At 36.7% G+C, this 26,968-nt stretch overlaps 2 protein-coding genes across 3 annotated transcripts; one reads left to right on the forward strand and one right to left on the reverse strand.

Annotated features, from left to right (window-relative positions):
• Positions 1-5,655, forward strand: LOC103046148 (syncoilin). Its single transcript, XM_049481082.1, has 4 exons — positions 1-240; positions 1,921-2,128; positions 3,707-3,831; positions 4,035-5,655. The coding sequence occupies exons 1-4, from the start codon at positions 8-10 to the stop codon at positions 4,087-4,089; spliced, it is 621 nt and encodes a 206-aa protein (XP_049337039.1). The 5' UTR covers positions 1-7; the 3' UTR covers positions 4,090-5,655.
• On the reverse strand, positions 4,561-26,968 carry lgmn (legumain). 2 transcript variants are annotated; one of them, XM_022685031.2, is made up of 14 exons: positions 26,886-26,968; positions 23,375-23,539; positions 20,786-20,883; positions 17,997-18,078; positions 17,805-17,887; positions 16,495-16,570; positions 13,639-13,701; positions 12,526-12,592; positions 8,965-9,083; positions 8,445-8,534; positions 7,016-7,225; positions 6,717-6,887; positions 6,555-6,622; positions 4,561-5,880 (listed from the first exon to the last, which is right to left on the reverse strand). In XM_022685031.2, the coding sequence occupies exons 2-14, from the start codon at positions 23,510-23,512 to the stop codon at positions 5,838-5,840; spliced, it is 1,308 nt and encodes a 435-aa protein (XP_022540752.2). In that variant the 5' UTR covers positions 23,513-23,539; positions 26,886-26,968; the 3' UTR covers positions 4,561-5,837. The 2 variants fall into 2 exon arrangements, with proteins under 2 accessions (XP_022540752.2, XP_049337036.1); XM_049481079.1 differs by having other exon boundaries at positions 26,872-26,943.

Here is a 26,968-nt window from a genome sequence, read left to right on the forward strand (position 1 = left end):
TGTATGTATGTGTGTGTGTATGTGTGTGTGTGTGCAGGAGGAGCTGCAGTGTGAGGTGCTGCAGCGGCTGCAGGAGTTAGCGCAGATGCGTGAGGAGCAGCAGAGCAGGCTGACCGCCCTCAGGCAGCGTCTGCAGGGTCAGCACCGCCCACGAGCCGCCAGTGACCTCTCCCACTGCCGCCGGGCCTCAGCTGACCTCTCGCACTACACCCGGGCCAGCATGAAGAGTCTAGACAAGTGGTGAGAATTAGGATTACATGCAGAAAAAGGACGTAGACGCTAATTAGTGCTGGACGATATGACCAAAATGTATATCTCAATATATTATTTAATTCGGCCCATGCAATATAATTCTGAAATCGATATAAGCGATATAAAAGGTGCGGTGTACACCATCACACACTGGCACTGCCAGCCTACAAAATGCTGTGGTGTTCTGCCCTTTGTGCTGTATACTGTGTAACTCTTAAAACCCTAGACCAATTTGTTATGTAGTTTGATGTAGCTTTATTAAGTCTAAAATTGCAGAACGTTTATAGGATATAGCCACACATGGCAGAGGTTATTTTCAGGAGATTCTAGTCTGCTCAGATGTGTCTTAAAGAGTAACTACACTGTAAAACCGTATTTTATATATGAATAGCTGAAATACGTTCCTCTGTAATTATAAAATATACCAGCCCTGATTAAAATGCTTTAGATTTTAGATTTTTAAACATATTACCACGTTTTAATCAAAAGTATACTAAGCAAAGTCCTAATTAAAAAAAGTTTGTAATAGTTTGTGAAAGTAATATGATCTTGTCACATCCTTGCCCAGTTTCCCTGTGTTTCCCCTGTGCTCAGTTTTCATTGTGTTTTGTTCACCTTTTCCTCCTGTCTTTTAAGGTCCCCCGGGAAAATTCTGTTGTGTTGTGACTCACTTCCGTTGTGTTGTGGTTGTATTTGCAGCGCGTTTTTCTTTTTGCAGCGCGTTTTTCTATTTGCTGCGCCTGTGTTGTAATTTTGATGGATGTGTTTTGTGCTTTTGCAGCGCTTTTCAATTTGCACTGCGCTGGGCTTTCTCGGCCACCGTACTTTTGTCCCCCCGCAAAAAATGATACCACAGAAAGAGTATTAACAGTGTAGGCCCCTTAGGAAACATATATGACTTCTTTTTTTTTTCAATAATTCATGTTTTGCATACTTTATTGAGGAATGGATTTACTGATGAAATATATACATGTGGAGGAACATGTTTAGGTTGTAAAGTCACCTTTAGTTGGATTTAAATAATAATAAACAGAAGTACAGAAAAAAATGGTTCATTTGTGATTAAAAGTAATTCCACAAATGTTGTTCTAAGACACTATAGGATGGGCCTTAATTCATACTAGGAGATGTGTCCCCACCAATATCAAACCCGCTCCTACGCCTTTGGGTTCTCCTGTTAGATATGTTATGTTCATTATGTTTATAGTTTACTCAAGTTCTTTGTTACTGGGCTCAGAATACCGGCATGCAGGTTTCCGCTCAATGCTAGCTAACATCCGCTAACATAACAGGAGGCTTAGATGCTAACCGTTTCCGAGCTGAATTAATTGTTGTTTGATATGATATGTGTATATTGTCTGTACGTTACTCAGTAATGCGCTCGTGATTTCCGTGATATTAAAATCCATGGAAATGTGGTTTTAAATTATATTATTGATATTAAAATATTTTCTGGGGCAATAAATGTCAGTGTCAAATTGTTGTCCAGCCCTAATGTTATTTTCATGTCACAAAAGGCATTTCCACCCTCAGTGGAGAGCACATTGGGTGGTAATGATGGTGACTGTTCGTGTCTGTGTTGAATTGTCCATGTGAACAGATAAATGTTCCTGTAAGTCAGTAAAGTTCAGTCTGAACGAGGTCAGGGTGGTTGGTGCTGTGCTGCAGGTACGAGCCGCGGCTGCTGGCCCTGCTGAGGAGGAAGCAGGCGAGTGAGGACACTCTGAGGAAGAGCCGGGAGCTGGGGCAGGACCTGAAGAAACATGTGGAGCCTCTGAGAGAGGAGAGCAGGAGAATGAAGCTGGAGAGTGAACAACTTCAACAGAGGATCGACCTCATGGAGCAGGAGAGGAGAGGGAGAGCAGCACAGCACCAGGTCAGCAGAGAGAGAGAGAGAGATGGTGATGATAGTAATGATTATTCTGATGATATGATGGTAATATTCCTGGCGATTGTCAAAATAATAGCAGAATAATAATATGAGGTAATGGTGACGATATAATAAATATATTGGTGGTAAAAGTAACTAATGATATGGATTGTTATTATGATGGCGCTGATAATTATAATGTGATAGTTGTTATGTGGTAATGGTGGTAATATTCATAATAATTATGCTAGTTTTGGTTAATTTAAAAGCAGTGATAGTGCTGTAATAATAATAATGGTGGTGATTGAGATGCTAATTGTGATTGTAGTCAGATGTAATATTTGTTTAAAAATGGTGATCTGAGTGGTCCATGGACTAAGGTGCTGCCACTAGGATTAGGCTGATTTGAATCCCAGTTATGCAGCTTGCCATCAGCTGCTGGAGCCCTGGGAGAGCCCAACTGGCCTTGTTCTCTCTGGGTGGGTAGATATCGCTCTCTCCCCACATCACTCCAAGGGTGACGTCCATCAGAATAAGGCGTCTGTGAGCCTCCAAGCGCACTGTAATGCTACTCGGTAACTCAGTTCGAAAAGAAGCATTGGCTGACTGGTGTTGGGGCATCACTTGTTATAAGGGGATATACAGCTGAGTAGCTGGGTGGGTGGGATAATTGGCATAGCTAATGGGGGAAAAAAATGGATTAAAAACGGGATAAAAAAATGGTGATGAAGTAATAGTGATTGTAATGGTATCTGATGTTGACAGTGGATGGATGGATGGATGGATGGATGGATGGATGGATGGATGGATGGATGGATGGATGGATGGATGGATGGATGGATGGATGGATGGATGGATGGATGGATGGATGGATGGATGGATGGATGGATGGATGGATGGATGGATGGATAGATAGATAGATAGATAGATAGATAGATAGATAGATACTTTATTTATCCCGAAGGAAATTTACGAATGTAATGCTGATGATAATATGTGATGTAAGGCTGATGATAATAATTGTGATGTGGAAGTGGTATTGATGTAATACCGATGCTAGCTGTGGAAATTGTGATAATGAGTATTGTAAAAAATTTAATGGTGGTGGTGGTTATGATGTAATTGTTAAAAATGATTGATTGTAATTAATTGATTGTAAGTGTGGATCATTTAGTGGGAGTAGTAATGCATGATACTAATCGTAACTGTTCTGATAAGACTTGCAAATACAAATTCGGTGGTGTCAGCAGCAATGATTTAATGATAGTGATGTAATTGTGTTATATACTGTGATGGTTGTAGTAGTGATACTTATGCATATAGTGATATTGATGGTATTTGTTATAATAGAGGTAGTAATTATGTACTGTGATAATAATTGAAATTGTGCTGATGAGGGATGGTAACTGAAGTGTGATGGTGGCAGTAGTAATGATTTAATGATAATGATGTATTTGTGTTATTTACTGTGATGATGGCAGTAGTAATGATGTAATGTGTTTTGTTATTTACTGTGTTGAAGATGATTGGTACATTGTTATGATAGTGATTTTAAGTGATGGTGATAAATGCACTCTTCCTCAGGAGACGGTGTCTTTGTTAGAAGAGTGTGTAAGAGAGCTGCAGACGGAGCTGCAGATTCAGATTAACACCAACAGACAACTGGGCGAACTCAACCACTGCCTTACTGCACAGAGCAGTGTGTACAGGTGCGTGTACACAAACACACACACACACACACACACACCCTCAGGCTTAGGTTCATGAACTTTACACAGTTTGTGGGGTTGCATTGAGGGATCACACAAACTCCAGTGTTTATAAATGTGTGTGTGTGTGTGTGTGTGTAAGACTGTGAAAACTGTATGTGCTGTTACACACTATGTAATAAATGTATGTATGTGTTTTACAGGAGGTGTTTAGGATACAGTGATGGATCAGACACACCAGATGAAGAAAATGACTGAGTTGCTTCAGTATCAGTGCACACACAACACTTCTAGAGTCGCAGCATTTTAATGAATGGTAATTAATTTATTTGTCAATAATTCAACAATTCAATGACCACAGTTGGCTATATAGTGATGGTGGCGCTATAGAGCAATGTGCATCCCAAATTTTTTCGACATTAACATTTTAATATAACATTATAGTCTTTAAGGCTTTTAGTAAAATGTGTTTTGGGGAGGGGGTAGTGCACTACAGGCTTTTTTCTCCTACATAACTTTTACTTTTATACTTTAAGTAGTTTTGAAACTAGTACCTTTACACTTTTACTTAAAAGGTAAAAAGCTTGAGTTAATACTTCAACTTCTAAAGAAGTTTTTTTAAACCTATCTATACTTCTACTAACAGAGTAATGAATGTAAATACTTTTAATGCCTTTGAATTATACTGATCACACAATAAAAAAAAAAAACTCACATAAATTCAGACAGTTATTTTCAGACATAACTCTTTAATCAGTCTCACAGCTAAACAGACAGTAGAACATCACCAGTCTGCTTTGGTTTAGGGCCTGTTGTTCCTGTTACTCACTCACTGCACTCACTCTGAACAGGCCCGAGACATAGTGTGTAGCATATACTGAATAATGACTAATATCACTTATGAAGTTCTTTTTAACACACAGCAGTTTAAGTGTAATACACTGCAGTTATAAACTACAGCTCTAACATGCATACATCAGCTGAAGGTTTAGACTGTTTCCATCACATTACCCTGCTGATTCAGTAGAACACTTACTATTAATAAAGGCAAATTTCTGGCTTCTGCAGTGTCAGTTTACATTTGTCATGAACAAAGTTTGACCCAAAAGTGACCAAAACGGAGCTCCACACATCCACAGAAACAAAGCCGCGATCCAATAAGAGATTTAAAACAAGTAAAACAATAAAACCCCACAGCCGCTACATTTCCTCCTCAGCCTGGAGCCTCGTAAGGTCACTTAATTTAGAAAAGCTAGGAAGATAAAACATCTCGTCCTTATGCACTAAAATAAGCCTGAAATAAAAATTCTGCATTCTGAATTCAACTGATTCACATGTGTGGTGTTTCACCTCAGTTACATGTTCAGCACAGTTCATCATGTAAAACAGTGTATTAATGTAGAACAGCTCTACACATCTGAATCGGACACATACAGACTGTACTGTATGCAGAGCGGCAGAGTTGCTAGGAGCCACTAGGTGTCACTACTAAACTCTTTTTTTTTGTGAGCAGTAAAGTGACTAAAATCAGCATCAGGCAGCAGATTAAATGAAATTGGTTAAAAGTGTGCAGTGGGTCAGTATGACTAACCCAGCAGGCCTAATTCTCCAACAGCTACTTTAGCGTCTAATGTCATTTTTTTGTCAGTATCTGGTCAGTTTTTAAGGTCACTGAATGTTTAACCCACTAATTTGTCAATTTAAAAATTGCAAAGCAGCAAAACAGTCACATTTCAAAGTAAAAGAACAAAAACATCATTTTAAAATAGTGCAATTCTCCAATTCTCCTTAAAACAAACGGCTCAATAAAAAAAAAATCAAAAAGTGAAAATAGTGTGAAGAGTGTGATTGTGAGTAGACATAAATTCTCAGATCAGATTCCTTTGTGCAAAAAGCAAAATCATCCAGTAAGAGTCCACCAGACGAGGTCACAGTGGCCAGCTCCACTCAGAGAATGTGTGTGTGTGTGTGTGTGTGTGTGTGTGTGTGTGTGTGTGTGGAAGCCTTTACTGTCGGAAGTAGCACACATTATCCACAGCTGCCAAAATCCTAAAAAAGGAGAAAGAAAGATATTTATTAAACCAAAAAAAAGAAGAGTGAAGCAGCGATTGAGTGGCAGGAGTTATAAAGGAATACAGTGTTTTTCTACCTTATGGATATTCCACAAATATAATGATTGAGTGAGAATAAAGGGGTGATAGTGTAAGGGGTTTAAGGGTGATGTGTTATAGGCTTATGGACTGATAAACTCATGGCGTGATAGTGTAATGGGTTTAGCAGTGATGGGGTAATGGAGTGATGGGGTAATGGAGTGATGGGGTAATGGGTTTAACAGTGATGGGGTAATGGAGTGATGGGGTAATGGGTTTAACAGTGATAGGGTACTGGAGTGATAGTGTGATAAGTTTATGGAGTGATAGGGTCATGGGTTTAGGAGTGATAGGGTCATGGGTTTAGGAGTGATAGAATAATAGAGTGATAGTGTAATCATTTTATGGAGCAATGGAGTTGTGGGTTTAGCAGTGATGGGGTAATAGAGTGATAGTGTAATGGATTTAGGAGTGATAGGGTGATTGAGTGATAGGGTAATACGTTTATAGAGTGATAGGGGATAGAGTGATAGTGTGATGAGTTAATGTAGTGATAGGGGGATGGAGTGATAGGATAATAAGTTTATAGAGTGATGGGGGATGGAGTGATATTGTGATTGTGAGTGTTATTACCTCTGCGCTGGGTATCCTCTCTCACACAGATTGACCAACACGTAGAGATGCCTCAGAGCGTACTCATACTTTAACACACACACACGTTCAGATTCAGTACAATTTCACAAAATGGTCTTAAACCAGGATGTTGAGAATGTGTGTGTAGGTTTGTGTGTGTACCTGCTGGTTGTGCCAGTTAAAGCAGTGTGTTTTGAAGTGTGTGAGGGCGTCTCTGTAACACTCATGTTGGGTGACCTCCTGGCGCTCGTCCAAAATGTTCTGGAGCTCCTGCTCATCCTCCACCACTCTCCCAACCAGCTGACGCATGGTGTCTGCCAGCAGCTTACGCACCTGCAAACGCGCACACACACACACAAGCACAATCAAATCATGTTTGGTGCTCATTTATTTTAAACTGCATGTCTAAATCATCTTTATTCACCCTAAAGCTAAAAAGCTTTAGTGGAAATCTCCCGGACCTTCAGGTGGGCGTTGATCTCCATTGCATATCCCCTGGCGAGGTTGATGTCGTTGGTTTTCATGAGCTTCCTCTTCAGGACGGACAGATAGACATCTGGGCTGGGTGTAAGACTGTGCTCCTTAATCGGGGGCAATGACATGGGTGCAGCAACTGGAGCTCCGCCCAGAGCGTTACCCTGGAACTCGATCACCTTCATATGAGCCAGAGTCTAACACACACACACAAACACACACACACACAAACAAATATCAAGCTGAATTAAAATTCAAACATAAAGTAAACAATAAATGAAACCTAAAAAGTATGTGCACAGTACAGTTATTATATTTGCATTCACATTTTTGTATAAACATTTATCTTCCGTTTTTTTATAAACGTATTAGTGTGGTGTATTTTAATTCTAATACAATATTTAGAACAAGTTTATTAATAATGGCAACAGAGATCCGAGCTGTGTGTGAAGGTATATTCTTTTTTCGGTTGTGTCCTAAAATACACACAAGCATCCTTTTCTCGTCTGATGTCCCTGGTATTGCCTGTCCTGGAGCTCATAACCTCAGGGAATATTACATACTGCACCAGTTTAAACGTTTTGACAGAATGCTGTAAATAAATATGCATAAATGCTATTATTATACTGTATTATATTATGTATTATTATACTGTAATTAAATTTGCACACCATTGCAGCCTTTGTTCTATTCATTGTGTTTATAATAGAGATTAGACCGGGCCCAAAAAAATACGTCCGACCCTACCCCTGTTCGAGCCCGCCCCGGCCCGCCCCATAAACTGTCAAGAGCCCAAGGCTGACTTTAAGCTCACATGTTTTTAGTAAGTAGAGCATTCAATTTTTATTTACTTTTATTACATTTTTTTTACAATTCTGTTGTTGTGTTTTTTTATCCTGTTTTTCTCCCCAAATTAGCTATGCCGATTATTCCGCTCACTCAGCTGCACTCCCCTATCACTAGTGATGCCTCTTTTTTGAACTGCGGCTGATGCAGCATTGCGGAGTAGCATTACAGCGCACTCGGGGGAAAGAACAGCGACTCGGTTCTGATACATCAGTTCACATATGCCGCCTTGTGCTGATCGACATCACCTTTTGGAGTGATGTAGGGAGAGAGCGCCATCTACCCACCCAGAGAAAGCAAGGCCAACTGTGCTCTTTCAGGGCTCTGGCAGCTAATGGCAAGCTGCATGACCAGGATTAAAGCCAACAATCTACTGATCATAGTGGAAGCACCTTAGTCTACTGGACCACTCAGAGCCCTCTAATTCATAGTTGTTTGAATAAACAAAATCTGGAAGACTCATGGACGAATCATAAGCCTATTATTTAAGAATGAAACTCCATTAAAAAATAAACATTGCGAACAATGATCCACATCAGCAAAAAACTCTAACAGATAAGTATGTTTTACCTTGTTTCCATACTGCATGACGTGGCTGGTGCTGGTGTGATTTTTAACGATTTTGAACTGCTTAGCCAGCGTCTCTTTAGTCAGATCCTCCTATAGGACACAAACAAAAACACAAACACAGAGAGTCAAGAGGTCAGAGAACACTGTTGATCAAATACATAACAGAATGTACGAAAACAAATATAGCAATGGCTTGTAAAAAAAATAATAATAATAATAATTTGTCTCCTTATGTTCTCTAAATGCAGCCAATTAGCTGAGCTTATTTTACTTAACACTGGAGCTACAAGCTAATGTAGCTAATGGCACTATGAATGTTTCACTATGATGAACTGATAATAAGCTGTACTAATAGACAGTGTACAACACACTTATCTATTAACATGCACTAAACTACCTTTGCAGGCCTGCTGAACTACTGTAACATATAATATACATTAGCTTGTATCTCTGGATTGTCTAAACAAATAAATATACACCAATCAGACTCTAAAATGTCTTTTCTGGGGTAAATTCTCACCACATCAGAATCCTCCATCCAGTTAACACTGTACCAGTCTCCCAGATAGGTGTCTCTCTTCTCATCATAGTAACAGGCGTAAGAGGACTCGTGAGGGTTTGCAGCAGTCGTGGCATAAACTGAGAATTACAGAGGAGATAATGTTACATACACATTAGGTCTGCACAATATATTATTTTATTGTCACATCGCTGGGTGTATAATATCATACACAATGTCAAACAATTTTAAGGATCATACTTTTTTGCTGCCTAGTACAAAAGGAATTTTTTTCTTGTATTTTTAAAAACTGTTCTCATTAGAGATGCCACCAAATAATCATCAAACATCAAATAATCTTTGAGTTTGGCGGTTGCCAGGATAACTTGTCTGATTGTATTGTGCCAAATGTAAAGTTTGGTGGAGGGGGGATTATGGTATTGGGCCCTGCCCCCAAGTTTCTTAATGCTTTAGTATACCAAAGAGATTCAGGACAATTTCATGCTTCCAACTTTGTGGGAACAATTTGGGGACGGCCCTTTCCTGTTCCAACATGACCAGAGCATAAAGCAAGGTCCATATAGACACGGATGAGCAAGTCCTGATCTCAACCTGATAGAACATCTTTGAATTAGTGAAGAGACTGTCAGTCAGGCCTTCTTGTCCAACATCCATGCCTGACCTCACAAATGCGCTTCTGCAAGAACAGTGAAAAACGTCCCATAAACACACTCCTAAACCTTAAAACCATTTACAAAAAGTTGAAACTGTAAAGGGTGGACAGACATAATGTTAAAGCCTTTGGTTTTAGAAGATATATTGCAATTTGAATATACAAAAAGACCCTTAAAATGTCTTGTCCTGTATACAGGCTACAGGTGTAGGTGATACAAAACCCTGTTTTTCTGCAGTAAAATAACTTATTTACATCCTGAATATTGGAGGGCTTTGAAATCTCCTACAGGACACTTGGAGACTATGCCTGTTCACTCTTTACTTCACTTAATGATTCCAGATCAGTAACAGGAATCAAATCCAAATTCTGCAGGTTTGAAAATAGATCTAAAAAATAGACAAACATAACAAACTAAAGGTTTAGAGGACATGAACTGTTTGATTTGTATTCAGGAAAATACTGATTTTAAATTAAGTTCAGAAAAGAGCCAAATTTTTTATTTTATTCACTATATTTTGACATTAGCAGATTTACTTAAATATTTTTTTTAATATATTTTCTATTACAACTACACTTCTCAGTAATGTTCCTTATCAAACACGAAAGCTTTTTTTTACGTAATGCTTGAATAGGAATCCTCAAGATTTAGGGGTGTAATGTCATGCATAAAACTGACAAAAATCCTGGCTATTTATTGAGTTAAACACTCAATAAATATTGCATTATTTTACATATGGCTCAGTACTGAACTATGAATTATGATGTATTCATTCCTGAAATGCAACATAAGAAAATTAAAATTACAGGATGTAAAATTTATATAAATACAATTATGATTTAATGATTATGCTATCCATTTTATTAAAAAAAAACAATGACTTCCAGAGTTTTTTTTTTAAGAGTTATAAGGCCTACAGTTTCATAACTGGCTATACTATAATAGAACACATTCTTACGCATGAGTTAGATCTGGTGTAATGTATGAAGATTTCAACATTCCCAAATAATTCTGACATTTATGAAGCTGTTGCTCAATGATCAGCGCCTTTCAGTTCCTATTGTTCTGTACGTACTGTTCCACTGTTCTCTCACAGGCTGTGTTTAATCAGAATAGGCTTGTCTGGTTTGTACCAAATGAGACCAGATTTGTGCTGGGAGATACAACAGAATAGAAATGACCTACAAGTATTGCATACTATGTTCCTAATGTACCATGGACACTGTGATAAACACAACTGTGAACTTTAAACAGTGAAAGCGGGGTCACTGAGTGCTGAGGAGCATAGTGCAGAAAAGTGTCCAACCAACACTGATACCAATAACTGATCAATAACTGCAGAGCTCCACACCTGCTGTTAGAACTGCAAAGGGGACACACTACATAATGTAAAATAAAATAAAAATCCTAACTCATTTGTTCACATAGTCTGTGTGTGTGTGTGCTTGTAAGTGTGTGTGCACGTGTGTGTCAGCAGGACATGAATTTGACTCTCTCTCTTTTTGGTATTGTGCCCAGAGATGCTGACCTTACCGCAATAAGCAGGAAAAGTGAACCATCAGCATTAAACACACAAAAACAAGACACGCCACAGCGAAAGATCAGGGCCTAAAAAAAAATCATTATGCTCCTTTATGGCTGTACGCTCTTTCAGCAGCTATCAGTCTTTCAGTAACACTTCACAATAAGGGTCACAAATAACAGTATTTATGACCGTAATAAACATAGTTAAATATTGGATGGAAGAAATGTTGATATTGTTTTTATTTGCAATACATTATTGATATGTGGAATTAAATATTAATATTTTTATTGAATTATCTGCACTCTAAACTCTAAACTAAGACTCGCCCCAATATGACTTACTAAAAAGTTACTCCTTCATTACTCCACATGGTGGCGCTAATCAAATAAATGGGGTAAACCTGTGGTGATGAATACTGTTTATTCAATTCAATTCTTTATTTAATTTCCTGGTATTGGGTTATTTTTAAGTATTTTATCCTCTTCAGTAACGCAGATGCCGTGATATCAGAGAATATCATATTCTGATTCTGTTATCGTCGGCAATGTATTGTGTTACTATCATAACGTAAGATGCCCTGTAAACCCCACCTCTATTGTTAAACGGTTAAGTAATATTGAAACTAAATATTAATTGACACTAGGGGTGGGCGATATGGCCCTAAAATAATATCACGATATTTCATGGTATTATCGCGATAACGATACTATTGACAATATGACGAAATACTGTATTTAAAAAATTATTTCAAGAATACACTACTGCACCAAAATGAATATTACATTTTCTTACTGCATACGATTTGATATGGCACACCCATAACTGAGATATTAAAAAATACAAGAAATGTATCAGATTTGTAACAGAAGTCAATGATCCAGAATGTCATGGCACTAATAATGCGCTCTACATATCTCCATATATCCAGTATTAAATAAAAAAACTTAATGATACTGGACAGAATCTTTTTCTAGTAGATATATTATGGGAAATAAGAACAGTGGGAATTTTTCTTTTGCTAAAAACAGCAAAAAAGTAGCACCCTGATGTGATAATTAGGGGTGGGTGATATGGCACGATATTTCAGGGTAAAATATCGTTCACGATATTAAAAACTTCTGGCGATATTATCGTGTACAATATGATATGGCACACCCCTAATTGACACTAGTTGTGACATTATTAAGCACTACAAATTGAATGCTTAAGAATGCTGGAAATAATAATCAGATGAGAAATTAGTTAAAACACTTTAATGATTAATAATATCCTAAGGAATGTTAATTAATGCACCCTTACTGTAAAGTGTTACCAGTACTTCTTACAAAAGTAAACATGTTTGTGTGTTTTGTGACATTTTCATAAACAGAGGGGAAAACTCACCATCAATGTCCACAGGCAGGGGCTTCATCATAGAGCCAGACTCACACGCCTCAATGTAGAACACCATCTGTAACAGCAGATTACAGTAATGCAAAACGTCTGCTGCTGTAATAGCTGTAATGTTATTTTTGTACTAACACAATTCTGGAGATGAACAGGAAATTACATACTGTAGAAATTTTGTCCCCACTGACTAAAATGATGTAATGTATTACTAATTCATCCAGGCTCTGCCCACCAGTGTCTACCAAATGTGCCCCCAAATGTAGGTATTGTAATATACACTGAGTAGGGGGAGCTACAGTCTCCCATTAGGGTGAATACATACTAATAACACTCTAAATGTAGGTATTGTGATATACACTGATGAGGAGGAGCTACAGTCTCTTATTAGAGTGAATAAAAAAGGTCACACACTAATATTTGGTTGGACCACCTTTAGCTTTGATTGACCATGCACTCACTGTGGCATTGTTTCAATAAGCTTCAGCAATGTCACAAGATTTATTTAAATCCTGTGTTGCATTAATTTTTCACCAAGATCTTGCAGCAGCATTGATGATGGAAGAGTCTGACCACTGCTCAAAGCCTTCTCCAGAACATTGCAAATATTCTCAATGAGGTTAAGGTCTGGTGGCCAATGCATGTGTGAAAATGATGATCTCATGCTCCCTGAACCCTAAACTCTTTCACAATTCCAGCCCCATGAATCCTGGTATTGTCCTCTTGGAATATGGCCGTGTCATCAGGGAAAAATAAAATCCATTGATGGAATAACCTGGTCTATATTCAGTATGTTCAGGTAGTCAGCTGACCTCATTCTTTTAGCACATACTGTTGCTGAACCTAAACCTGCAGACCAACTGCAGCAACTCCAGATCATTTACCTTGTAAAATCCAAGTGGCGACTTTTTTTTCTGGCCAGGCAGTGTACAATAATTACAGTCTAAAGGTAGGTATTGTAATAAACATATAGGTGGGGCTACAGTCTCTCATTAGAGTGAATGTATATTAATAAGACTCTAAATGTCCAACCACAGAACAGTTGCTGTGTGAGAAGGTTTGTGGTAGTAATAGTGTATATAAAAAGAAAGAAACAAAAAAAAACTGCACCTTCTTGTACTTCTGGTTCTTGTGCATGTACTGAATGGCGTCCATCAGGTCGTTGACCATAAGCTGAGGAGAGAAGAAAGTAGAATTTGTGCTGAGACCTATTTAAAAAACAGCAAATGAAGAAGTGAAAGATCAACACATCCCCATTTAGTCAGGAGTGAGTAAGTTCATCATTTACTAAATCACACGACACTGACAATCACTCGCTGACTCAGATCCTGTGAGTTTCAGTCACCTGACTCATAAAGGTCCCTAAAGCTGGTACAGCCATAATATCACCAGCTGGGATTTTTTGTTTTATACTTACTGTATATGACGGGGTTTAAACTTTTAACATTATATTAATATCTGTCTTGGTTTTTGCTAAAGATGAATACAAATAATTTCCTTAAAACCTTTAATACCTTAAAACATACACTAACTCACACATAATAAATAATCTTCATATATTAATGTATGCTTTATTTAATCACACTGGAATAAATAAATATAAATATATGATCTTTAAGTTATGATTTATATACGCTGTGTACACACACACACACACACACACACACACACACACACACCATATAGTGCACATAAAAAATACAGTAGACATGATACACATATATTTCTATTATATAATATTAGTGTGCATAGATTAAAATCAGTAAAACATTACAGACAGGGAACAGGGCAAGGACATGACAGAATTCTGTAATTAAATTGCTATTAATTGCACCTTTTCCTCTTTATACGACTAAGCTTTCAATAATGAGCATTTAAATGTAAATAAAAGAATACATGTTAGACTGAAAACATTTATTACATTGTATTTATATTAGTGGAATCACTCTCGTTAAAAAAAAAATTAATAATCACAATGATATTCTGTGATTAGTTATGATTAAAATAAAAATGTAAATGTAAAAGCTGGTGTGTCTCTGTATTTTTGTTGGTGTAGTATGTGCTGTGTCTGGCAGAATACAGCCTTTTATATATTATAATATGATCTAAGGGAAGTCTTGATGTTTTTAAAATGTGAATGCATTAATGTGGTGATTCAAATAAAAGGAGCTTAGTCATCAAACACGAGGAAGCTTTAACTGAGGAAATGAGGGCTAGTGTAGCTGCGTGGGAATGTGGTTGTGCAGTGTGTTTGTGCATGCCCTGATGTCCACTGAAAGTTAAGAAGGCTTATCTCTGTTAAATTTGTTATTTTGTTGATTAAAAGACTTTTGCACAACAGTGACTGTAATAAAGACACTAATATAAAGTTCATAAAAAGCTAAAATAACACTAATTAACTGATAACTGATATTCAGACTGTAAAAAAAATCAGGATTTTACAATTTTCATTAATAATTAAGTAAAATACTGTATTCAGCATTTTACTGTGAATTTCATCCTGCTGATTGGGTAAAAACATTTACTGAACTTTAAAACTCGGATCACAGACCCTCCTGAACACCATTTCACTGTAAATCATACCAAAACAGTTGATTAATGTTTTGAGTTTTCTAGATGTCTTGTGTTCTTGGTGTTTTGTGTAATTCCCCTTAAAAAGTACATATTTCCTGCTGAATTCATTTGCATAATGGGAGTATTTTAATTTTCATGTTACAGGAGCTTGCTGTATTGCAATACCTCTGATCACAGCTACATGATAGTAATCCTGTGGTTGGTGATGCTGTGTTATTTATACTAGTTATTTATTGTGATTTTACATTCTATTTTTTTACAGTGCAAATAATGCATTTACAATTCAAACTATTTCTTGGCTTTAAAAAAAAAGCTTCTTACTATGTGGAAAAATCCCATTTCCTCATTCATATTAGCTGATGTCACTATGCTTCATATTTTTAACAGAATGCAAATTGTTTCAGCCACAGAGGTGCAGAACCTGTGGAGGAAACTTCAGTCTGACTCACTGTAGAACTGTTTCCACTTCCAGCTTTTCTGCACCACAAATGAGCTCTGAACAACTACAGAGTGCTTTATTTCAAAAACGCTTCACACAAGGGTTCGGTGATACTTATATTATATAATTATAATAGTCTCCTGTGGGTCAGAAAGTCTGCATCATAAAAACTGATTTAGACAAACTAATAACGACCAGTATTTGTACAGCAGGTGCACACACTGCACAAAAGCAAGCAGCTGACTGACTAGCAGCCCATTATTGTATTATTTTTAACTTAAAGCATCAGTCCGTCAGTTAAGAGGATTTGGGGATTTAGAGACCTCTCTGGTGAGAATGTGTAATTGCAGAAAGCATTAGGAAGAGTATTTTTAATGCAGGTTAATGCAAACAATTTTTGTGTGAAATTCTTTTTTTGAGTATATTGTTTTGTTGTTGTATAAAATACTGTCAAAATGTAGAAAGCATTCAAATCCAATAAACCTACCAGACCACTCGGTTTTTAAAATGAATATATTTCACGATACAGGGATTGTTGTGCAAGGACACCGATACCACTAATTAGAGAACTTTGTTGCCTTCCAAATCAGAAATACTTCTAAATTCAATAAAAAACTAAAAATCTCAGGGAATGCTCCTTTAATTAATTAAAATAATTTTTGGAGAGTTTAAACAAACAATTAATACACCACAATTAGCTAATTTCCAGAAATATTTCATCATATAGTGCATTTAATTTTTCTTATTGTGTGTATAGAGTTTATTTATATTAATTTATATATTTTTAATTCCTGGTCTATATTATATACAGTTTATATACAATATGAGCCAGCAGCTATCCTGTGCATGACTGTGTATGTGACCTGTTTAATAAAATTCTGAAAATAAATAAATAGAATATTTTACAAACAGTACACAAATGAATGGACCCTCAGGAAGAGAAAAGTGCTTACATCATCATCAGGGAAGGCCAGGAGTCCAGGAGCGCCGTGATCAGTGAAGTACACGAACACATGATCGTTCGGGCCGCTGCCAAACAGGAAGAGAAAGGAGAGGAAAACAAGATGAAGAAACAAGTTCAGTCACATCAAAGAAAAACACAACAAAGAAAACAGACAGACAGAAAGGGTTTACTGGAAACTCTAGAGCTGCAAAGCAACATATAAGATTTCCTGTTTAATTTTACAATTCAATTCCATTCAAATTTAATTTATTATACCAAAACAGACTTATACAGTACTACCAAACAACTAAAACTATAGTAAATATGTAAGTAAGTCTTTCCAAGATCATAGTATGACTGTTTGTGTGTAATAATAAAACGAGCATCATCAGCAAAGCATGAAGAGAAAACAGTACCAGTTTAAATGTTCAGTACAAGGAGCTTCAGTTAATGTGTGATTTGCATACAGTGAACTAGAGTACAGTGTGTAGATATGCTGACTAAACTGGGGGAACAAAATTATAAGTATGGGCAATATGGTCTTAAATGGACTAGGTTTCTGGGTATTCTTATGTGAGCGATATTCTTGGCAATGTGACAACATGAAAAAAAAAAATAAGAATATACTACTGTAGTAAATTATATATTAAAGCTTTATAAAGTATAAATATAGCTGTTTCACACACCAGAAACAAAAGAAAATCATCCATCAACATCTACAATTGATCAACATAAACAACATGAGTAATGTAACAATATAAGCATATAAAGTAATGTAACAACAAAAAAACACCAAAAAATCTAAAGTGCAGCATTTTTGTGCATGCAGATAAACCGCAAACAAATTATTAAAAGTAAATACAGTAAATATGATTATTTTTAATCAAGTAAACCCAAAACCTGCATTAGTGGTTAACATATCTATCAAATAAAATTAAAAACTTTTTTTTTTTTTTTTTTTTACAGAAAACATTTCCATTCTGTGCCTCCCGTCATTCCTGCTGAGCATGGGAGTGACTATGAGCCCAAAGACTACAATCCCCAGCACTCTACAGACTACAAACACAGTGCCGTCATGGCACACGTGCTGCAACGCTGCACCGCGTCTCCGGAAGAGCAAGCTAATTCTTTACATACACACTTGCAAGCTATTGGCTAATTCAAATTACGATTTCAATAAATAAAAAATATATATATTTATTGTTCAGCCCTAAGTAATAGCCCATAATGTGTGTATTTATGTTCTGGTAGATGTGACCAGTATATAAGCTAACAACCTGTAAGAACTGATTCTTCGAAAGATGCAGTACTTTTACTTGCCTTTTCAGCACTTTTCCAGATCCTCCTTTCACACTGGCCGCATCGCCCTTCAGCACAGCCAGGAAGTTCTGGGGGGTCACGCCCTACATCAGCAAAACACCAGGAAACACTGTGTTACTTTAGATAAAGTGATCCCATACATTGTAAATATGCTGGAGTGATTCTTATAATTATTACTGCAGTAAGACTTACATCACCAGTGTAGTCCTTTACCACCCCCTTATAAACATCTGTCCCGTTCGGCCTGTTGATGACAATTCCTGGAGTAGGGTTCCTGAAACACACACATGTTGGTTTTAGTTTCTTATGAGGACCATTCATTCACATAAAAATAATAACTGTAACTAAAATCATATTACAACTACATTCAACCCCAACCTTACAGGATCAATCAGTATTAAATGTGAGCGAGTATGTGAAATGGCTATAAGTTTTCAGCCTCAGAACGAGTTGACGTTTTAGTGTGATGTTTTCCATCATTTGAAAGTGAAACTTCAGCTGCAGTGATTAATGTCTGTAGTGATAGACAACAAACATTACAATAAAATCACCTCAGATCCACACTGTCTGTCAATTATTCCTCACTGACGTGCTTTGTGCAAAGTATTTTGAATCCTAGAAAGGAGGTCACCCAGTATAAAATGCAAAGAACCTCTGGTGTAACATATTTAGACGTGTAGGAACAGCAGCAATAAGAGCAATTAGAAAAAAATGCAGCTCTGAATCTCAGCTTAATTATTAACAACATGACTCACACACAACGCTCAGATGAGCAGACATAGATCATATAAACTCAGGCTGCTTCTTGTAAAACAATAAAAGAGCATGCAGATCTAACGTTACGCCTCCAGACTGACCTCTTTAACCAGGTCTTTACAGAAAATCAGAGCAAGGAAAACACAGTCTGACATCACACACACAGACAGGTCGAAGAGGAGCATGATAACACAGCATAAACAGTTACAAACAACACTTCTTATGGAAAGAACCTCAAGACCTCATTCTGTGTAATTTATCCCTCTAAACCTTAAAGCTTATATCCAGTGGGTAGGCCAGAACTTTACTGTTTTCAGAGTTTTTGCCTCATTTTAAAAGGCAAATTTAATGCATTTTAAGACCTTTTTAAGACCTCAATAAATATAATTTAGGGCCCAAAAGTGTAGTCATAACTTCTTAAGTAAATAATAATTTATTATTAACATTTACCATTTATTATTAATTTTCTTTATCAATTTTGTTCCATTGTGATGCAGAATGTTAGCAGGTTTGCTAGCTCACCACTCATGTTAGCTAGCTCCACTAACCCCAGTATGGTCCTCGGTAACGTATCTAACTCACCGGTAACGCTAGTATGTTAGCTAGCTCATCACTAATGTTAACTCCGCTAACCTTAGTTTTCCCCGTTAATGTTAGCTAGCTTTCTGCTAATGCTAGCTAGCTCTAAGCTAACCTTAGTTATCTCCCCGGCAACTTTAGCTAGCTCGTCTCTGATGTTAACTCTGCTAACCTTAGTTCTCTCCCCAGTAATGTAGGCTAACTCGCCATTAACGTTAGAATGTTAGCTAGCTCACCGCTAATGTTAACTCAGCTAACTTTAGTTCTCTTTCCAGTAATGTAGGCTAACTCGCCGCTAATGTTAGTATGTTAGCTAGCTCGCCGCTAATGTTAACTCTGCTAACCTTAGTTCTCTCCCATTAACGTTAGCTAGCTCTCCGCTAATGTTAGCTAGCGCTACGCTAACCTAAGTTCTCTCCCCAGTAACTTGCTGCTAGTTATGTTAGTATGTGCCTTCCCACTGGTGTTAAACACACCATCTAAAAAATGAATACCTACGGCAAATTTACAGTAAATTTAAGACCTTAATTATCAAGACATTTTAAGACTTTTTAAGGACCAGTGGGAACCCTCACAACTCATAACTTATAACACTAACACCAAAACTAGCATTAGTTTCACAAACCCTTAAACTGAACCCTGCGGAACTGCACAAAATGTGCTAAACTGTTACTAAATCATTCAGAAGTTACTACGTTATGAATAATACATGAATACGGGGTTTTGTGTGTAACTGAATGTTATTATTTTATGCTTCCTCAACCATTACAGAGATCTTTCTGTTACTACAGAGATGTGGCTAAGCAAATAAAACTCATGATAAAGTAAGGGCACAGCTTTATGAATGATGTTATACCAGTTTCTCTGGGTGCTTAATTTGTTTGTAAAAGCACTGAGGTCCACTCAGCCTGGCACTACAGCAGGTCTGAGGAGCTTAAATTAAACCCTTGTGACTTCTGCTGCTCAGCTGCAGAGAGAGTATGTGTGTGTGTGGTTTTATGTGTGTGTGTGCGTGTACACATTTGTTTGTCTGTCAGTGAGAAACATAAATAACAAATAAGTAAAAATTCCTGAAGATTTTCTGGATGATTTTCCCTTATTTCCCAACATAGTTACCCTACATCTCTTCACTATCTGAAACTGCATGTTCATAAAATGCCATCTGAACAATCTTCCTTAGATACACATGCAGCTGCAAGATATCTTTTCATTCTGTTAAAAACACAATAAAACTAAAGCTCAACACGCTTGGAGGGAACAATAATTGCTAATTGTTTTAGATAATATTCCCATTGTGGCTAGCACTGCCCATTATGATTATGGGTAACACTTTTGAGCCATTTTGGGTACTTATCACAGTACAAAACATTACTAAATTGTTAAGTAATGTCTCAACTAATAAATAACTGATACTACAAAAATATTTTTCAGCATTACAACTTTCTAATGCTTTACAAACTAAAGTAAATACTCTGAAATAATAATTCACTGAGATCCTTTCATTTAGTAATGCTTAATAATGTCTTAGATGGTTTCAATTAATAATGAATTAAAAAATTCTGTTGTTAGTACTGTTAATTAAATGTGAGCATAGTGTGTCTGTGTATTTGGGGGGGGGGGGGTGTAGCTTAAGTTACTGTACTCACTCCTCATTTTGAGCGAGGTCATCATACATCATCACCACAATCTGCTCATCAGGGATTCCATTCTTATGAAGAATTTGATATGCGTGACAAGCATCAGCCTAAAAACAACCAAAAAAACAAAAAACAAAACATGAGTTTAATACAGGTCATACCACTCAGTGGATGTACAAAAAAGCACTAATGTTGACTAAAGAATAAAATAAGTCTCTTAAGGGACTGTATATACAGTATGATAAACACTAAATCAATATATTACATGTAACTAACAGAGTGCACATGAACTAAAACGTACAGTAATAATACATTAATATTGTTTGTGAGGTCAGACTCAGTTAAAGTCACTGTTCTAACTGTACTCTGTTCACAGAGGTCACTCCCAGTGTTTAAACATTCCGCTTTGATAAGAGCTGTGGCGTCAGTAATGCGCAGAATGCCTTGACTGCTCCAAACTGCTTTTTCCTATTTAAACACTTGGCTCTTAAAGGCTCTTACCCAATCTAAACAAGATTTATGTAAAAGGACAGGTAATTACATTTCCATTTGATGTTCACTGTATTGCAAAAAATATCCAGTTGCCTGCAATGTGTTTGGAGATGTGAGGCTTTGATGGAGCTACTCAGCCATGGAAACCCTTTACATGAATCTCTCTACACTCTACTGTTCTTGAGCTGATCTGAAGCCACATGAAGTTTGGAGGTGTGTAGTGATGTAGTGACTCTGCAGAAAGTTAGTTCCTCTGTGCACTATGCTCCTTAGCATTCAATGACCACAATTTTACACTGACAGAGTAAATTACTGTCGTTCCTATTCGCTTTCACGGTGTTATAATATCACTGACAGTTGGCTGCGGAATATTTGGTAGTGATAAATTTTCAAAACTGGACTTATTGTACAGGTGCTGCATCATATCACAGTATCACGCTGGAATTCACTGAGCTCCTGAGAGTGCCCCATTTTTTCACTAGTGTTAGTAGAAGCAGTCTGCATTACTTTATATTACTGCTTGGTTTTATGCACCTGTGGTCATGGAAGTGACTGGAACCTGAGCTCAATGATTTGGGTGGGTGAGTAGATACTTTTGATAATATATTGCATTTTCTGTAGCAGAAAAAAAACAATGATCAAAACAGCAAAAATGTAAAGAATCAGATTAAGATCACAGCAAAAGACTGAATCTAAGGCAGTGGAGTTTGAACTTTCCACATATTTTCTGTTTCAGTTCAGACACACTTAAAAATAAACACTGTTAACTCTAGCTATTAGTTATATATTAGTTACCTTAAGCCTGATGTATTTTAGTTATGTGTTGTTAAATGACAGAAACCATTATTGGTGGGATATAATTGATGAGTGACAGTTTGCAAATTAAGATATTAATGGCATATTTCAGTTAATGATGTTTATGGATTATCTTGACATATTTAAGCAATAATACACGAGAGGGAGTGCAATAAAATGTGAATAAAAAATAAAAAATGCTAATTAGTGCCAATATTACACGTTATAGCATGAACCTCAAGTGTATTATTGCGATTATACCACAGTTCCATTATCAACGTTTTTAAAAAGATTTTTGCGTCAAAGAGGTTGAGAAAATACAGTCTGTTTGGTTATAAACACTACGTGGGTTAATAGTTAATAGTTCCATTGCTCCTCTGCTTGTAGCTGCGCTGTTTGGCTTGTAAACGCTGCATGGTTGCTAGGTTACCTGTATGTGGCGAAGTAACACATGGAGAGCTTAGATTACAGTGCATTACCGGCTGATAACGGCACTTATAGAATACCTCTAATCACGTCGCAGGATCGGAAAAAACTGTAGTAAAATATTGATTATACTAATATGTTGATGTTATCCACTGTCAGTGAAAGGTTTTAGAACACATTAATTTTTCCAGTTGTTTTTGCCATTTAAGCTCTTTAGGTCCAGTAAATAACCTGACATGGTACGAAATCCACTGAACTTAAATAATACACTAAAATAAGCATAAAAAAGGATATTAAAAATATATACTGTAAAGAGGGGGGTGCTTTTAAGGAAACAAATCATTGGGTATCAATTTACAGCTGGTATATAGCAAAGGGAATAAACTGGGCTTTTAAAATTGATTAAAAAATGTCAATGTACAAAGTCTTTGTCTGTAGTAAAGTAGTGCTGGAACAGATTGTGTTACTGCACAGTTTACTGCAGAATTTACACACTTACACACAGCACATTCACACTTTCATCATAATAACTAGAAAATTACAGATACACAGAACTCTGTAACTACTAAAAGTATACACATTTTTCTTAGAAAAAAATACAGATGAAGCCAGAGAGCAGTGAATACTGTTTCCTACACCTTCTAAAGACTCTTAGAAACTGGAGAAAACTGCTATAGGATGTGGTCTGGCTGACCCACATGGCAACAACACCTTTAAGCTCCGCTTAACATTAGACTCTAAGTCTCAGTTTCAGCAGTGAAGAGAAAAAATGAAGTGCAGTAATAAAGTCATTTTAAAACGTTTGACTGATAATGTATAATTAATTATATTGATATTATGTGATGCTATGTTACTACTAATATTGGTGAGGTATCTGGTCCTGACCTGGTGCCGGTAGTTGTACCATCCATTGGATCCGGCCACGATCACGGCCCAGTTCTTCCCTTCCTCTGTCAGTTCTGCAGGGAATCCAATCACACACACCACACACAGCGCCAACACTGCTACTGAGCGCCACTCCATCTCTACAGACTACACCTTCCCTGAGAACTGAAGCAGACAGAGTGCAAAACACAAACAATTCAATAAGCATATGCAAACATATACAATATTTATACATATTTATTTATAGCCATTTACTGCCTGTTTACTGCCTGTTTTATGTATTGTGCTTTCAACTGGAGTTCAACAGATGCTCCTGCTAGTTGATAGCAAGGGCTGGTCAATAACCCACAGTTTATATGGTGCTGGAAAAACACAGAGCAGAGTGGATGCAGTAGTGGGTCAGTGATGATTACGACACTGACAGCGAAGAGGGTTGTTACCATAATAAATAAAGCTTATATATTTTAGGATTAAACCAACTGTTACTGGCTGTATTGGCTACATTCATCCACAACCTGCAGCCAAACCTAAACTAGACTAGATATCACTAGATGGCATATACTTGCTATGGTGCAGCTATATTATTCATAAAAAATACAAGCTGAATATTAAAGGGCCACATTCCATATGTACCCATTTTATTCCTATTTTATTTATTATTTGTGTGGTCAAAAGCACAAAAACAAAAATAAACATAATTTATTATGTCACAACCTCAACAAACTTCTTCTCCCTTTGTGTTTTAATATTGATATATGTATATTTATGTTCTCTATATACAGATATGTTCTCTATGACTGGAGCCAGACTCTCAGTTTAAACACTGAAACACTCATACACTGTATTGCCAAAAGTACACACTTGCCTGCATTTTGTTTGCTGATGCGAGGCTTGGGTGGAGCTGCTCGACCATGAGAACTCTCCATTCCATAAAGCTCTCTATGCTCTACTGCTCTTGAACTAATCTGAAGCCACATGAAGTTTCTCTGTAGTGATTGACTCTAAAAAAAGAATTGGTGACTTCTGCGCACTATTTGCTTCCACTTTGCTATAATATCACCGACAGTTGGCTATGGAATATTAGTAGTGACGAAATTTCACGACTGGACATATTGCACAGATACTGCATCCTATCACGGCACCACGCTGGAAATCACGGCCCATTGTTTCACTAATGTTTGTAGAAGCAAGTCTGCAAACCTAGCTGTTTGGTTTTATACACATGTGGCCTTGGAAGTGTTTGGGACCTGAGATCATTGATTTTGAGAGACAAACAAATACTTTCGGTAATACAGTGTAACCTCAGTGGGTGGAGCTATTCTCCTGATTAAACAAAAGTAATACATTCAAAACAGACTATTTTTGCCACTTATGCAGTGACACTTTGACTGTGTTAAAACTACATTAAACCACATGAATGAAGGGTGTGATCATTATAAACAAGTTGGCAAGCTCGGGTTCAGAAATACAACAACAGACTGGAAAATCTGGTTTAGGATCTAGCAATGCAGGAAATGGACATTAATATATGAAGATTACTGTAATTAATGAGTTGTAAAACTATAATATAGGTGATATGTTTGATTAGTAAAAGAAAAGGGCTGTAAAGCAGTGTGAAGCTCATCGTTGATGTATTAACTATAGCTTTAAACAATAATTTGGGGTATTGAAGGCCCATCTGTGACTTCATGAAACTAGAGACTATTATGAACCCTTAGTCAGGGCTTGTTTCGTGTTAGCTAGGATAGATAGTTCAGTTGCTTTTTGTTTGTTAGTTTAGTGTTTTGCTTTATTACTGATTCTCTAGCTAATTTTGTAGTTACACAATTAAATAACCTGAAATTGTACAAAATCCACTGAACTTAACTTTAAACAGAATGGTTTAAATGCATTATAAATGTATATTTAAAATTCTGTCTTTGACTTTATTCAGGAGTGTCTGAGCAGCCAATCTAGCCTTCAGCAATCTAGCATATAGCAGCAATATTTGCATTGATCCTTAAAACGTTTATCTGGGGAAATCTGGCTCAAAGTTGGTGGCTTCTGCCACATTAGTGGCAATACAGCTTATATCACTTAAGTGGAAAGAGAAAAATCCTCCTACTTTTAAAAATTGTGTAAATAACATTATGCAGTTTTTGATTTTAGAAAAAGATTATCATCAATAAAATTTCGCTGGCTGTAGTGGGAGATGTTATAGTATGTGGCTACCTGCTTGAATTAAATAGGCAATATAGATTCTGTGGAATAGTTAGCTAATAACTACCCAGTTTGGAAACTATTTTAATGTCTAATATTATGCCATGATTTACATTTGTCATTTACATTTTTTTATGCACCTTTTACATTTTCTCTTTTCTTTGAACAAAGGAATGTGCTTATATAATATGTTTATTAAATAAAGAGGCAGAAGTTCAAGATCGATGGAGTATAGCAAGGGGGTTAAGGGGGTTTTTATGTTTGTTTGTTTTTTTCTTTCTTTCTCTACCCTTATCTTTTCTTATGTGTTTCTCAAGTCCTTAACTATATTATGCTGTTTAGGAAACGAGTCATTGGTTAACAATTTAAAGCTGATCTGTAGCAATGGAAATAAACTGAGCTTTAAAAATGGATACAAAAATGACAATTTCTAAAGCCATTGTCTGTAGTAAACTGCAGCATTTACACAACACACAGCACACCATAATAGAACTATTATAATGTTTCCTACACCTTAAAAAGTCTGACTTGAATAGAATTGATTGAATAGTTGTGTTGCTTATTGTTTATTTGTTGGTTTAGTGTTTTGCTTTAATACTGATTCTCTTGTTTATGTTACACTATTTAAAAAAAAAAAATCAGCCAACACATACTGAACCAGAGCTTTAGTTAGTTAGCTAAGTTAGTTAGGTATCTCAGTAAAACAGAGGAGAGACCACCTCCAGATAAAGGAGACCAAGCCCAGTCACGACGCCAGGACGACTGTAAATAATGTGTTTTTATACTGTAATGAATGTTAATCATTGTTTAAAGTATTTTATGTATCAGCTAAATAAAACAGTTGCAATTTATGGCCTTTTTCAGTTCAATTCGTAACCTAGCTAACGTTAGCTAAACAACACTGCTGTTATTGTCTGGCGAACGTTTAGCCTGCATCCAGCTAGGGTAGCTAGCTGACAAACTTAGCTAACCTAGCTAAGTAAACGTAGGTTAACTCAGTTGACATGAAAAATAACTAGCTATTATACGTTACAAACGTATAACGTTACTTTAGCTAGTTACATTTAGAGTCAATTAAACGTAAAATAATCAAGACGTTTAATGGTTGCTAAAATGAGGGCAGGGCTGCTGGAAACTGGAGCTGCTGTGTGTTCAATGGAACACACCGGTAACATAACACATAAGCATAAGCACAAAACATAAACACAGAAATATATGTATATAGAACCTATAATAATTATAGCACGCGGGTAATCTGCTGTATTTAAATATACATACAGTTAATAATAACTCTTTACCGTTATTTTCCTACCTGTACGCTGGTCGTCTCGTGGAATTGCACCAGGCGAAAACACACCGTTGTGTTTTAATACAGACCTAAAGGGGCGGTGCAAC

Source organism: Astyanax mexicanus, chromosome 7, assembly GCF_023375975.1.
Source record: "Astyanax mexicanus isolate ESR-SI-001 chromosome 7, AstMex3_surface, whole genome shotgun sequence".
In the NCBI taxonomy this organism is placed as follows: Eukaryota; Metazoa; Chordata; class Actinopteri; order Characiformes; family Acestrorhamphidae; genus Astyanax; species Astyanax mexicanus.

What these genes read in the sequence shown, in the direction of transcription:
- LOC103046148 (XM_049481082.1), top strand. Translation starts at nt 8, where the DNA reads ATGTGTGTGTGTATGTGTGTGTGTGTGCAGGAGGAGCTGCAGTGTGAG. An exon ending in ATGAAGAGTCTAGACAAGTG is followed by an intron (nt 241 to 1,920) that starts GTGAGAATTAGG and finishes GCTGTGCTGCAG; the next exon opens with GTACGAGCCGCGGCTGCTGG. An exon ending in GCACAGAGCAGTGTGTACAG is followed by an intron (nt 3,832 to 4,034) that starts GTGCGTGTACAC and finishes TGTGTTTTACAG; the next exon opens with GAGGTGTTTAGGATACAGTG.
- lgmn (XM_022685031.2), bottom strand. Translation starts at nt 23,512, where the DNA reads ATGGAGTGGCGCTCAGTAGCAGTGTTGGCGCTGTGTGTGGTGTGTGTG. An exon ending in CCTGCCTGTGGACATTGATG is followed by an intron (nt 9,084 to 12,525) that starts GTGAGTTTTCCC and finishes TGTAATTCTCAG; the next exon opens with TTTATGCCACGACTGCTGCA. An exon ending in TTAACTGGCACAACCAGCAG is followed by an intron (nt 6,623 to 6,716) that starts GTACACACACAA and finishes TGTGTGTTAAAG; the next exon opens with TATGAGTACGCTCTGAGGCA.